Genomic DNA, 15,452 nt, shown 5'->3' on the forward strand with positions numbered 1-15,452 from the left:
GTTTACTCAAGTACTGTACTACTGAACTAAATGTAAGGTTCTTGTAATAAAGTATTTCATTTTTTTCACCCAATACGTTTATTTGACACTGACAGCTTTAATACATGACCTGCTGTACAGGTCAAGATTTTACAAACAAAACACACAAGTTTATGAAATGATATGCATCAAGTTGCACCTTCCTCCGATGCCCCATTCAATTGTGCAGACATTTGTTTTAAAAGAGTATCACCATATACAACAGTATATAATGTATAATAATGTAAATGTTGTAGAAGACTCACAGGACATTTTTCAGAATTATGAATACTTTTTACTAATAGTAACTCCACGATCCCTGGAAATAAGCCTTGTTTGGGAGTACCTCATTTATCCATTATACAGCACATAGGTAAACAATGCCCTAAGTGACCGATGAAGATATTTATTTTCAGCAACAAAAGACAAAAGTTGGCTTACTGCTGTATAAGGACTTGTTTGTTTGTTTCTGTATTTGATTTTTACATGCATGGATGAGTCAGGAGCCAGCCCCACCACCTCAACACTACTACAGGTCTGTAGCCACTGCAATTATGAGATGAGATGTTTTTTTACTGAAATCCATGGTTTTACTTTGATCCACGTTCAGAAAAACGTTCATTGCTATCCAATAAAATACCAAAGCTAATTAAACAAAAATTCATCAGCATTCCCTCTTTTCTGTTACCACAATTTAGCCGACAGGACTCATTGACAAAATCTATTACAAGAGCAGGAAACACAACATTAATCTGCGAAATTAAGACTCCGGGTTGATATACACTTTCATGTTTATTAAGGTGGGACGGATTTACAGTTTGTACACCCCATCCACATCAGCATTGATTTAGAAAGCGACAAACAGGTACAAATGCAGTATATACATATCAGTATATATTTATAAAATACAATAGCATTTTCTCCACACAACTGTACTGTATTTTTTAAATTATCTGAAGTCATTAGGACGCCTTTTTTAAGCAAGCTACACTTAAACTGTTCAGACAGAAAGATGCTGTGCATAAGCTGTGAATTCCTGTCATGGAAAGTGAGTCAAGCCTACAGTATCTACAATATTCAGATCTCCATGTTAGAAAAATAGTCCCGTGTTTGCACACAGTTCCCTACAGAAATGGGTGGCAATCACAGAAGGCTAGCATCAACAGCACAGGCACCAGAGAAACAAGCCAAAACCCACAAAAGTGATGTGTTAAAGAAAGTTGGACAATTGTAAATGAGTTAAAAGTAAAACAGACAATTAAAAATAAACATTCGAGGAGACAAATGTCTCTGTTGTTTTGGATTCTGCTTCCGTTTGCTTTCATTTTTACTCAGAAACTGGCAACACATAAAACTATAGTCCATTGAGAGTTGATTTTGGGAGTACTGACAGATTTTGTCTTTTTTCAAAACTAATCCGGATGCACATCATTTACAGAGTTTGAGACGGGTAAGGATTCATTTTCATCTTGAGTGTTAAAAAATGACAAGACAGAGTTACACATCGATTAAACTTAAAGTGTAATCTGTGTACAGCAGCTTTGCTAAACCGTGTTTAGTTTTTGTCAGGGTTTTCTCTCATTCTTCTGCCACCTCCAATAACACAATTTTTAAGAGTGAAATAGTTTGACATGAACCACTTTTTAGCAACGCATCACTTAGGAACATGTCCCTGTAGCTACACAAACACTTTATGCACCTGCAATTAGTTATGTCCTTCTGCAAGAAACATTTATGAGGTTCAAGCTGCACTTTATTGTAATCTGACACGTATACGACATTTGGAAACACACTGAAGGACAAAGCGGCGTCCTGTGGTGACAAGCCTGTAATGAATTTCAGGGCTTCGTTATGATAGAATATGGCCGACTTCTGTCGCTTTCCGTTTTTGAGAGGGGTGTCATGGTAAAAAGGTTAAAGCTATAACTCCAACACTCTGGGAAGAGGGATTTATGAAAGCTGAGATGTGTCAAGCAGAGTGTTGTTCTTGGGCCATCATAGACGTGGATGATATAGGTTTTGTATGTCACATTTTTACTTAGGGGGGTTATGTGCATTATGAGACGATAGTTGTCTTTGACAGTTTTCAATAGGTGTCATCTTTGTCCACCTCAGCCACCTAATCTGGAGCTTCAGTGATGTTTCCTTTTAACCATGACTTGCTTATGTGTTAATGGTCTGTGGTTGAAAAATAGATGGAATAAAAATGGAACTGGGTTGGAGGACTTTTTTTTAAAGGTAAAGCACACCATGAAATTATTTCTATAATGTTCTCTGGTTTCTTCCATTACTTTTAAATATTTGACACATTACTGCCATCTTGTGGTCAAATACGATTTAACTTCTTTAATGGACACATCTTTTATACATCTAAATTGATAGTAAGCACAGATAAATTACAATGATCTCTTCTTGTGACATACTGTGAAAATGTTTATTCATATGTTTGGAACAAATTATGTCCTTGCACCTCCTCAAGAAAAAAATGTTTTCATGGCCCTGACTTCTGACACTTGTTTTACGATGCAGGATTCAAATTAACTTCATATTTAGTCGCTGTACCCTGGTCAGACAAACCAAATTAATCTATGGCAGCAGTGGACCCTCTTGAATTATTTCACCTGTCACTCACCAGACAAAATTCATACTTGATAATGATGTGTCTACTGACATAGTCTCAGTAAAGGTAGGTAAGGTAAAGGTAAAGGTCCTTGATGCAGACTGAATTAGGGATCCGATAACTGATAGTTGAAACCAGTATACATTTGCAGTAAAAATAAAAATCGTTAGAATTGAGAATAACCAGTGACCGAATGTAACTAAGAACAGTGAGGTACTTGAGTAAGTCCATTTTGCATCCACTCCTCTACATTTATTTTTTTACTTTAGTTACTAGTTACTTTGCAGAGTCAGATTATTCAGTATTACTTGATGTGTAACCAATCGGATTGTGTTGAGGGCGAGACGCTGAGTGAAACTACAGACAAAGAGAAAATGCTACATCAGAACTAAAGAAACGCATTTTTAAATTAATTTATTTTGTCGGCATTGGAAACCAGAAAATAACGATGCCGATATACCTAGATTGAATACTGAATCCCAAATTAAACTTACTGATGATGAGTGGAGCAATGTAAGAGTTCATGTAGTGTTTGCGCTGTTCTTGCTCCACAGACGATGCACAGAGAAAAGGAAACCAAAATCTAAATGTGTTTGGATCAAGTTGTCACCAATTGAAATACTGTGACTACAACATCAATTGCCCTTCTGGCTGAGGGGAAAAAGAAGACATTTCAGAGAGTAAAAGACAGACAAAAGAGACTCCATCAGTACTGAAGAGCCTTATTAGTATTTCACATTATAACCTAACACTGCAATATGCAAGTTAGGACAATATTAATACAATATCCATATGCGGTGATCAGACCAGAACCATAAGAGTGGTAAAAACTATGCATGCGTCAGAAATATTTGCAACAGGTTTCAAATATTGCGAGTTCTGTAGTTCAAGCAGTTTCTCAAATTCAGGTTCCAAACTGTTCAAGCAAAGACAAGGACCGGTACAGCACTGAACCCAAACATAAGCACAGGAGCATGTCTTTAACCAATTCACTGTTCGCATGAATTAAAGGGCCGGGTGGCTTAGCTGTTGTTTTTTTACTTCTATAAAAACTTGCAGTCTCAAAGTGTGGTATAATTGTTGCACAGGAATAAATAGATGAAATCATCCGTTTCTCCCTTGCACTCTCACTCACATACACACTTGCAAAGCTTTCTTTGTGTTTCTCATCAGCTTCATAGCAGATTCTACTATGGCAATGACTGCTCTGTGCTTATTGTTATTCCCCCCCAGTCTCGGCCAACCAAAAACTGAGCAAGTCCTGCTTTTGTTTGGTGCCTCTGATCGCAGATCACATTGTAGTTTCAAGGGTCAAGTCTCACGTGTGGTTGCTGCTATTAGTTAACTGTCTCTTTGTAGGAGAGTCTCTTACTCTCTGGGCGACACAGTGAGTGTGGACGGGCACTCCACCCGGCAGACACACCACGTCAGGCTCGCTGAAGGTGTTGTGGCACAGGTGGCATCCCTTCTTTTCAGACACAATGATTGGTTTCTTCCGCTCTTTCAGCTGTGGGGAAATTACATTAGAGTTACATTGATGGTATAAAGTAGTAATGAGCACCAAAATAAGACACTACAGATGCAGAAATTCTTTTCAATAACAAATGCAAAAACAAAAAGGTCATAATCTAATAAATGATGGCGTCAAGGCCTGCAAAACAACACACTGAACAATTGCAGCAATTAGAGGAAGAAGTACGTCACGTTTGTTGTATTATGTTGTGTGTTACTCACCCTGTCGTGCAGCAGTTGAAGGTTTTCAGAGTGGGATAGCCCCAGTGCAATCTGGGAGGTGCGGCAGGCGTGCATGCTGGCCCTGACAGCTCGACTCAGAAAGGGCCGCAGCAGCTGCAGTGACCAGCCCTCAGGGAGCATCCGCAGCACACGGACTGCATCGAACACCTCGCCGTGTCGATTTAGAAGGTCCACTGCTGCCATCTCCAGGTCTCCGTCGCCAACTCCTGCTGCTGTCTGGTTCCCGTCTAAATACACCCCCAAGAGGAGGTGAAATAGCTGCTGTCTGTAAGCAGAATCCCGACTAGACGAGGCCCACGTACAGAAGGCCTCAGCGGACGGGAAGTCTCTGAGCTTGTGTACCAATATGTGCAGTGCTTTGTCATGCTCCTCCAGTTTTCCATGTAGTGTGGCACGCTCTAGCAGCAGTTGTTCACAGCCCTCAGTCTTACCTAAACAGAGCGAAAGGACTTTAACATTAAGGGTCAAAACCTGCAGAATAATCTCTCCAGCCATTTTTACAATCACATGCTGTCAAGGGTATTTCAGTAACCATTAAATTGAGAGTCTATTTTGCATTTATGGTGCCACAATCATAAAAATTTGTGTCAAGTTTAAAGTGACAGTTATCAATTGTACTATGACAAGATAAAAAGCAATTACAATTTAATAACTCATCAAAATCTTCAAAGTTCTGGCTAAAATGCTGCAAAACAACCTTCATCAAAGTTTACACAAAAATAAGAGAGATTCATTTTTAAAGTAAAACATTCAAGTGGAGTGGCATCTTCAGACTCACCTAAAAGATACTGTACACGGTAAAGGTTGGACTCCCTGAGCAGGGCTTGGAGCCTCTCTCTCGCTCTGGTGAGCTTCTCTTCAGCTGTTGGCGACTCCGACATTAATGACAAGACCCTCTCCAGGTACAACACAGCCAGGTGTGTGTGAAACTTCTCTTTCTGTGTTCACAAACATCGGAAAAAAGAAATTCAATCAACTTTCCATTAGGAAGGCAGGAAAATCCCTCTTAACAGCCTTCTAAAAATGTTTTAGATGAATTGCAAATATTCAATTAGCTTGATACTTCATCAGTCTAACCAGGTTTCAATTGTGGTCGAACACAAAGTGTTTCTGTACAATCAGCAACCGATAAGGAACTACTGGTAGCTACACCCGCGGTTTGGGCGTGATGACGAGTGAGAGGAGCGACTTTTCATATGAAAACAACATCAGCTCCTTTGGAGGTTAGCATAGATGCTGTTTTAGCATCAGTAATATCTGAAATGGAGAGTATATTTCATTGTAATAAGAGCAAAAAAACGTCAGTGAAGGCTTTTCTCAATGGAAAAGATGTTTTTGTTCTTCTCTCAATATCTCATCAGCTCGTGATAGACAGATGGCTCATTTAATCACCTGGAAAGTGTGCTCTGAAAGTGCATGCCCTTTTCCAAACTGTTTCTAGCATCTTTCCAGATGGTTCTGTGTAACAAACCATCTGCCTCGTCAGGTTAATAAGCTTGATTCAGTACTGTGAATAGAAAGTTTCAGCAGTATGTACCTTAATCTGACGGTTTATTACGATAGCCTGAAAACTACAACACAAAAGAGCACTAAAAAAGAAACCGTGCTTGAGGTTGGATACCAAAAGGAAACCGTCGCTGTAACCTAATGTACCGGATAAGTCTTTGGCTGACATGACCATGATAGTGGCCCTTATTCCCCAACTACAACTAACAGATCAGGCTGTGATTGTACGGGGCAGCTTCTAAGTGTGGAGCAGGACACTTGTGAGAAAGAGCACTGCTCCAACAGAAAACATATTGGTTAAATTGAGTATTAAAAATTCATGCAAACATTCATCTGTGTTTCAAATACTTATTCTTCGGTTTCATCGCTCCTGGGAGGAGCAGATATTGAGGGTGTACAAAACCTTTAAAAGGCAACATTATTCACCTAGCTCACAGGTCAGGATTGTAAGAGGAAGTCAAGGGACAGTGCTAACCACTGAGCCTCATGTGAGCAGTTTCATATTTAGTATGTGGTGAAACGTTTGCAGTCCATATAAATGTATCAATGACAATAATGCAATTTGGTACCTAGGAGAACTGATACTGCCGGTAAATTCCTATAATCATCGGATTTGGATCGACTACAACACAACATCTCTGGGACGAGCGCAGACTTTGTGTTTTGCTACAGTTCTGACACATTTGTCGATAACAGCTGGTGTTATTTGAGTTACCTGTATTCTTCTCTCCAGCACCAGATGTTCCAAGTACAGAAGCAGCGCCTGGCTGTGCTTTTCTAGGTATGTGATGATATCATCAGGGTTCAAGTCCGACTGATCTTTACTGCCAGGCCTCTTAGTGAAGATGTGGATACCTTTCTATGAACAAAAGAAGGAAGAAAGGAGGGAGGAGAAAACAACAGAATATAAAATACCTGACAACCCACAGTGCCACAAGAAAAGACATAATACTTAAAGCCTGTTTAAGCCCTCTTGGCTTACTCCTATTTGCAGTTGTTTTATTACTCAATGAGCATTCTCCTTCAATAAATAATTAAATTTAAAAGAGAAAGAGAATGCCACTTGTTTACACTACCATTAACCAGTTTAAAAAACAAGTTAACGTCAAGTCGACAGGCAATAATAATCTTTGCCTGATAGCAGTTACAGTTTTGAGGTCATTTAAGCTCCTGGTAACCTACGGTGGGATCCTTCCGCAGGGCCCAGTCTGCATACTTCCATACGAGATCAAGACTAGAGCAGGAGCACAGAAAGTCCACAATGTACTCATAAAGGTCTGATCTTGTAGAGTCCTGAAGATCTCCATCTACCACACGGATCCACAACTGTCAGGAAAACAAAGGGAATATGTTAAATCCCTGGTACTGACTCTTCTCTGACAACCAGTGACAGTTACTTTCAGCGTACATACCTGAAGTGCTGCTGAATCCTGGCCATTATAATGATAGAGCAGCCCAAGTGCAAAATATCTAATAGAGGGGAGAAAAAAAAGCCTGAATGAAGCAGAGTGTCTCCCTCAAGATTATATTTTTTGCATATAAAGTAATTAAATTCACTTGACTAAACTGGACACAGTGGTGAGCTTAAGCAGGGTGATAATTAACAGCAAGGGGCAAGGGAGAGTATTTATCCAACAAAGCCCTTTCTGAGACAGTCCCTCTAGGAATTTGCACATTTTGTGACCACAATAATTAAAATTATACAGATTCCCATAGTGTCCACAAGAGACGGCTAATTACCACAGTTTTAAGCATGATGAGACATGATTAAATTGAGAACAACCAATTCACCCTAATTACTCTTTATCAATAAAAGATTACATTTAGCGAGTCCAGATTAAAGCCACAATATCAAGATGTGTGGATGCCGTTACTGTATCAAGCTGAGGAAATGCAATGTTAGCTTAAGCTTTTAGTGACAATGTGTCCACGTATACATGTTGTACCAAGATCTTATCCGTTGACAGGGAAGATTCATGAGTCACTTATAATCATACATTTCTCCCACAGTGAAGAGCCATAACATTTCTAAACCAAGACTAATAATATACACACTTGTGGTATTTCTCCAGCCATGGGACGCTGTCTGCTAACAGGCAGGCATTCTCTGAAGCTAGCAGGTCTAGAAGGCTGTCATGGTCCTGCTCAGCATACAGCTTTAACAGTGCAGTGTCTACGTCCTCTCTGCAGCCGTTGGCTACCTCTGTGCTTCGTACCTGCGTGGAGATGTAGAAAAACGGTATGTTATGTGTACGATCTTAGGAGAATTCAATGAAAGATTAAATGTAAATTAGATATTGAGAGTAAACTTTGTTTACCTCTCCTAGATACGTGATGAGGAATCTCTTGCATCGCAGCACTTTTTCCTGGTCACCCTGTGCCAGGTGGTTGAGATCTGCAAACTCGTGGAGAGGAGGATGGCAGCGTGTGAATGAAGAGGAAGCTGGCAGCAGCAACGGGTAGAGAGAGATCAGCTCCCGCACATCCAGCTGACCCTTCCTGCGAGTATAAAGGTGGATTGAGTGAGGCAGCCAATAACTAAAGGCCAGAAAGTAGAAACAGTCAGAATTCACACGACATCTCAAAGCTTCAAATCCAAAGTTTCACTGCCTGTGGCCTAACTTTTTAAACAGGAAACAACACAGGACTGAAAATATAACCTAGTTAGCAGAGGTCATAAAAATCATGCAGATGTATAGTTGTTGGTTGTTCGGCGACATGGGTGTTCCTGAAGTCTTAAGAAATCGTGTGTGTTCTGCAAAAGAGGTTATGAAATCAAATAGATGGAAACTAGAAAACAATAAGAGTTCGTACAGCTTTTAAAGAGGACAAATTCAAGCACTATTAAGGTACATGTCTAGATTCTCACAACCTATATTACCATCTTCTAAATTGCTACAATAAAATAATTTTCAATAAAAAGAAAAAAGTTTACAGAAATCCTTTAAACATACAGAAATTAATGTATATCGTCACTTCATTTATTTTACAAAAAAACAAATGCAACAACAATATTTACATTTCAAATATGAAAGATTTTTGGTTTATGTGAGTGATTTTGGAGATGAACACCACATTATGTTGGAAATCAACCATTTTTCAAGAAGCACATTCACATTCAAACATTAAAATGAGAGTTTTCTAAAATGTCTAAACTTTCTACGAACCCTGAAACATGACTGGGACAATATCAATGGTTACACAATTGCTGTTCAAGGTTTAACAACTGATTCCAGCTGTGATTTGAGTTAAACTCTTGAACAACCACAGTTAAATATGTGCTTGCATGCCAGAGTCAAAAGCAGTCAGCAATAGAAGTTAAAATGAAAATAGCTCGACTCAAACCACAGCAAGTTTAACCCCAAAATTATGAATCAGACTACGACTCTTACCTGAAATGTTCTTTTGCTTCTAGAAACTGAAGCTGTCCGAACTGAATGAAACCTGCCTGCTGGAGGATCCTTTTGTGCAAAATCTGTAAGTGAAAAAAAATAACAATATATATGAGACAATTGAAACGTCATCACATCAAAAGAACTTCACCGCACGCAATAAGAAAAAGCAGAGCATGCATCTTGTTTGAAGTGAAAAGTACCAATAATTTAAAGCAGTAAGGGTCTCCAGGAGCTGCAGAGGAAGTAAAGTGTGAACAGAAAGAGGACTGAGGAGCTGAAGTGGACCAGACAGAGAACTGAGTCCTCTGAGTCAAAATCCCTTTTTCGTTCGTCCTTTTTAAAAAGGTCCAGGAGTTAGGTTTGTTTAAAAGTGCCTACATGTGAAAAATCCTACAGATTTTAGTCCTTTTAGTAGTTATCATAATATTCAATATCATTCCATGTCCCATGAATCACACACAACATGATAAAAGTCAAACCAACACACTGTTTGTTACCTGGAACTTGTCTTTGGGAATATTTCTCTGTGCTCCCTCAGTGAGGATGAGAGCCTCCTCCACTCTGTGACCAGCCAGTAAGTCCTGGATCTGTTTCTCCAGCGGCAGAGGTACCAGGACGTACACCGCTTTAGTGGAAGCCAGAATGACCTTTCCTGAAACAAACAGCACTCACAGGTCACAACTTACACACTTTCAATACACATGGTGATATCACAAGTCGCTTGTTTACACTCAACCAACAGACTGCTTACATATAACCCTGTGTCTTACATTTATCATTTAAAATGCTTAAACTCTAGACAGCATTAAACTTCATGTGCATTTCTCATTCATTTCAATTATTGCAAGCAAACAAGGAGTAACTAATACCCTTCAAAGACACAGTTTACAGAGTCAGCTCAAGACTTGCTTCAGTTTCTGAGCTTCAACTATAATTGACGCCAACTGAGATATTCTCTGTAACAGGAAAGGCCCCAGTCATCAGCTCTACTTTGCCTTCAGCCACTTTGCGGCAAAAGGTTTTGGTTTTCAGTCCAGCAAGCCAAAGCAATGTCTCTTTCTATCCCTAGATGATTTAATAACCAAGGCCTGTTTTCCAATTCCATATTTCAGGGAAGTGTGCGCACCATACTGTATGACTTCACTTCGTTTTTTATATGAGAATTCAAGGGGAACGCCACTGCTCAAGAGGAGCTCCGAAAAGCAATGAATTTCAACAATTGATGTCTCTTGAGTAAGCATTGGTTGGTGCTGAAGGCTACAAGTTTGAAAGTGAAAAATATATATACATCATGAGGGTGTGGCATTACTACTAGCATGACAAACCAAATCCCTGACTGAACTGTCGGTGCTTGAATAAATAGCCGCAAAGTTTCACAGGAGGAGACATGATCTTCTTTTGCATCGATTTTGATACTCACTTCACACAAGTATCTATTATCAATTGAGCTTGTTGCCCTTTGTGACCGTTTACGACGTAAATGAATAACGGCAATATGCAGCATGAATCAGATTTTCACTCCTGCCTCTAGTTTGATTTGAAATGAAAGTCCTTCAGAAAGCAAAATGTGAGGATACCTTCAAAGTCTTGCAGAATGTGTCCATCCCTGAATGAAAGGGTCTGTTTTAGCTGCTGGTCCAACATGCTGTGGATGGTGATGAAGCTCTCATCCAAAGCCACCACATACGGAAAACACACAGCAGCACCGATCACGCTCTCTGACCAGTTGACTGGAGCCCGCTGAGATACACCTTCTGCATTGGCAAACATTCCTGGAGAAGGACATGGATAAACAATTTAGAGGATAAATAGGACTATTTTCAACAAACATTGTCTTTTAGTCAAGAAAAACTCAGCTTACATAGTTATTTTTTTATTTTATTTTCTCATGGTTTGAATGCTTTGTTTTTCTATATACAGTACATTCACCATCTTGTTATCTGTTATTGCATGTACATGTTACTTTATTTGATATAGTTTAAGTTGTTGTTTACATCTTTCTTAAGGAAACTATGGAAGGCATGATCAAAAAAATGCTCATAGCTTTTAAAACGTTAACAAAAACTTTCATATCCATGTTATTAATGTGTACACCATCACATTCAAGAAAAACTGCCAATAGCAAGGACAACAAGGACTACAATTACTCATTAAGTACATTCATATCACATTTTTGTTCGTACAATAATTCTTAGTAATATAAATAATACATTAATTAATTAATTAATTAATTAATTAATTAATTAAAGGTATTGATGTATAGATTAACCAGTTAAAAAATTTTTAATATTTGAAATTCATATTATTTTCTGCTTTATTTGACACCCATTATGAGTCGATGGGCTTCCTGGCTACAATTGCTAGCATTGCTTACTGCAGGTCCGATGTGCTGACTGAAACACCAGTCTCACATTTTTAGATTTTAAATACTGTCTCTATGAAAACATCTCCCGACAGCTGTCTAATGCAGGCAAGAAAAAAATATTCAAGACTTTTGTAAATTAACTTCAAGACTTTAACACTTTTTTGAGGGAAATTAAACTCTTGTTAAGACTTTTAAAGACCTGCAGATACCCAGTTTTAGTTCTGACTTACCCAGACCACCAGGTGCTGCTAGGAGGAACTCTTCCCGGCCAATCCTCTTCACAATAGGTCTCCTGTCCTCGCTGTTGTAAGGAAAGAGATCTTGGGAGGCTCCTGTGTTGTAGTTCAGAATCATGTACTGTGTAGCGAGGGCCAGGCACAAGAAGTAACCATCCAGACTGACGGCGCAGGGCTGCTCAGGAGTGCTCACCTCTTTGACCAGCTGCACTCTGTCCTCATACACCATGTAAATCTGCACCGTCCGCCGCTTGGAGGAGAGCACACCCATTTCCACACAGAACGGATCACCGTTCACCGGGTTCTCATTAATGCAGAACGCCGTCACACCCCTGATCTTGGCTCCACCGCCTGCAGCCGAGGGGACAGTCTCCAGTGTCACCATATCGACAAGGAATACTATTCCATCACAGAGCACGATCAGACGCTCCAAAGCAGAGGCAGCGCGCAGCTCAGCGACTGGTTTCTTGAGGCCCAGATATTTGTGCAGCAGCTTCTGAGCCGAGTAACTACGTTTCCCTTTGGAGGAAGTGACCTCGTCCAGCAGGAAGTGATGGATGAAGCAGTCGTTGGTACCCAGGTACAAGTGCTTTCCACAACATTCAATGCACTCGATGTTGATGCGAGCCTTGTCGCCCATGAGGAGCTCTCGCTCCACAGCGGGGACAAGCTCAAAAGCCTTCACACTCATCTCGACCAAGGCATCTACACTGATGATACAAAAGAGACAGGCATCAACAGAACTGCAGACAAATTACACGGCAAAATATATTCCTGTGATACATTATTCATTAACAGGATATACTGAGGCTTTGGGTGTGTCACTCATACACAACAAACTCTGGATCTACTCTGCTTTTAGGCAGGTCAGGCTGTTACTTGTCTCTGACTGATTTTGCTTTGAATAAGTGACGCATGTGAGTGCAAGTCTTACAAAAGTTAATTTTTCCCAATATCATAAGGTTTTAGTGAGTTGTTTGGGCAAAACATCACAAGCTTGTGAGAAAAATGTAACATTTAATAGCTTAAACAATTAAATGCTGAATAAATACCATGAAAAGTCTTGTTTGCAGCCTTATATATGTATATTCTGGGCACTCTATAATGATGTTTAAGTTAAACTTTTCCTGCCAGTCTTCGCAGTCTGTTTGACATAATAGATTACAGTTCATGTTTACCTGTCAGGTGTATGACTCAGCTCAGGGACTGTCAATCAATAATCGTCAACATTGTGGTTGTTTTTTGTTTTGTTCTTTCTTACCACTATGTAATGCAAGATCAACATATGGACTGGGAACATAAGTGTGTGTGACACTTGAATAAAAATCCTACTTGTGGCTTAGCCCCCATTGCTATACAGATAATACATCTCATATTTTAAGTTAAAGATGCATTTCTTACCTTAGCAATAAATGTTAGATATCTTCAAAGTCTGTCTGCTCCTTTTCTACTATCTTATAAGGTAATGCACATCTTCTGTGTGATGTGTATGCATGCAGGGTCTAGCTAGGGTTGCTTTTTAACAATTTTGAAAAACATTAGCTAACATCACTCTCTCATGTAGCTAGGGTTGCTCAAGTGGTGACAGCTAATGGCGTTAGCTAACTTGTCAAACTCATAAAGACTAACGGCGGTGGCAAAGGAAAAGTTCCCCGGTAACACTTATTGTCTGGAGCAGTGCTATTTTGTTCATGGAGTACTGGAGACTAAACATGCGAGGAAGTCGTGGTTGCTTTTTTAATTGAATTGGTAGCTTCTGGCCCAACTAGCTAAGCTAACGTTAGCTTGAATAGACTGTTCTGCAGATGCCGATGCTAACAAGCTAACCAACGCTAAGCTAGATTTTCAATGAGGCTACTTATCGCTTACATGCTTAAGTACGGGTGTACAGTTGCGATATATGTCTGTCCGAATGAAAAGGCAGCTAGTTTCCAGGCGGCCACCCCTCCCTGGAGGTGATGCTGTCCGCACCAACTCCCTCCCCGGTTTCTCTCCTGGAGGAGCTGGCGTTAGCAAGCGTACCTACCGCTGCAGACAGCGCTCAGGACGGCAGGCCGGACCACCACCAGCAAGCGAGCTTCACAACTTCAAAAACAGCGGCCACGACATACACGTACGGTCAAACATTAATATAGTCATGGTGCTCGGGTTGCCGCCTCAGCGACAAGCGAAAAATATGGCTTGAATGATTGCGTTAGGGCTTCCTTGTCCAGTGTAAACACCGCCCATTTGCACTGAACTCTCCGATGGTTGCAGGTGATGCAGGGGTGCGTTCAAGACCATCCAGCAAGTGGACGGTTGTTACAGACGATTTGTCAACACATTGGAAACTGACTTAATATGTCTCACTACAGCAGTTATGTGTCAACTGTGAGCAGGGAAAGCACAAGTGTGTTGAAGAACATTAATGATGACTGCCTTCCTTCCGTACAGTCCAGGTGTTGTAGGCTCGCAGACTCAGTAACTTTTCTTAAATCACTTCTTAAAACCCACTTTTATTGACTTTCTTCTATGTGAAGTAGGGATAATCTCTATTATCAGCTATTTATCAGTATCAGTGAAATTTTAGCTAATAAATAGAGCTAATAATATGAAGCCACTTTGCTTTCATGGACTCAAAAGGCACAACATTTGCAAGTCACTATTTGCACCCTAAAAGTTGGTTTGTAATCCACCAATAAACCCAGAGAAGAAGCAGATGAGGCAGAAGAATATGGACTATTAAACCATTCATCTTTGCACACTACATCTGAGCCTTTCTTACCCTCAGGTGAGCATAAACAACAGCTTAGAAACTCATTTTAAAATATAAAAATGTTAATTGTCGGTTATCTTATCTCTATCGGCTGTGAGAAGCAGGTTTATTATCAGTCATCAGTAGAAAAAAGTCCATATCTTGCATTCCTAATGTGAAGTCATCTTTTTTTATTCCTTTAAGTCTTTCTATCCTTTTATTCTTTTCACTGTTATTATTCTGTCTTTGTATTTGTATCTAATTCCTCTTATGTGATGTCGTCCTTTTGTCATCCTTTTATAGATTTTATTTTTTCATTTGTATTTAATTGCTTTTATGTGATTTTGTCTTTTTAATTATTCTATTTATCTTAACGCTGATTGTTTTAACATCTTAGTCTGGACATGTCTCTGTTTGACTTGACTGTTGAAAGCACTTTCTCTCTGTTTTTAAAGTAGCTATGTAAATTAAATTATTGTTGTTGTTGTTGTTGTTGTTGTTGTTGTTGTTGTTGTTGTTGTGCATGCCGGCTCACTGGATTAGTTTACTGGGACACTAAATGAAACTGAACAACTGCTACTGTGATTATTTTTGTTGCATTTTACGGTGCTGCTACTGTAGAATGATCCCTGTGACTATGAGTTGTAAGTCTAAATGAGTGATAATATACAGGAAAAAAAAAATCTGGTCCTCTAAAAACAGCCTGTCTTAACGTAAATGTGTATAAAAATAACTGTAGCTGACAGTAAAAGTCCAAGCTGCCGCTGAACGCACCTCGGCTGCTTTTCACCCAGGATGCACCTGTCCAACTGAACTGTCTGAG

General features: G+C 39.7%; 1 protein-coding gene across 4 annotated transcripts; it reads right to left on the bottom strand.

The window, feature by feature from the left end:
- Positions 1–791: 791 nt before the first annotated feature.
- Positions 792–14,159, bottom strand: tgfbrap1 (transforming growth factor, beta receptor associated protein 1). 4 transcript variants are annotated; one of them, XM_084358709.1, is made up of 13 exons: positions 13,922–14,159; positions 11,890–12,600; positions 10,872–11,066; positions 9,792–9,946; positions 9,292–9,374; positions 8,218–8,398; positions 7,955–8,115; positions 7,312–7,369; positions 7,082–7,225; positions 6,615–6,758; positions 5,172–5,331; positions 4,373–4,824; positions 792–4,145 (listed from the first exon to the last, which is right to left on the bottom strand). In XM_084358709.1, exons 2-13 carry the CDS (start codon positions 12,584–12,586, stop codon positions 3,957–3,959), a joined length of 2,619 nt encoding a protein of 872 aa, XP_084214835.1. In that variant the 5' UTR covers positions 12,587–12,600; positions 13,922–14,159; the 3' UTR covers positions 792–3,956. The 4 variants fall into 4 exon arrangements, with proteins under 4 accessions (XP_084214835.1, XP_084214834.1, XP_084214836.1 ...); XM_084358708.1 differs by having other exon boundaries at positions 11,890–12,605; XM_084358710.1 differs by having other exon boundaries at positions 11,890–12,605; positions 13,918–14,159.
- Positions 14,160–15,452: the final 1,293 nt, after the last annotated feature.

Source organism: Pagrus pagrus (assembly GCF_965226575.1).
Source record: "Pagrus pagrus genome assembly, chromosome: 1".
Lineage (NCBI taxonomy): Eukaryota > Metazoa > Chordata > Actinopteri > Spariformes > Sparidae > Pagrus > Pagrus pagrus.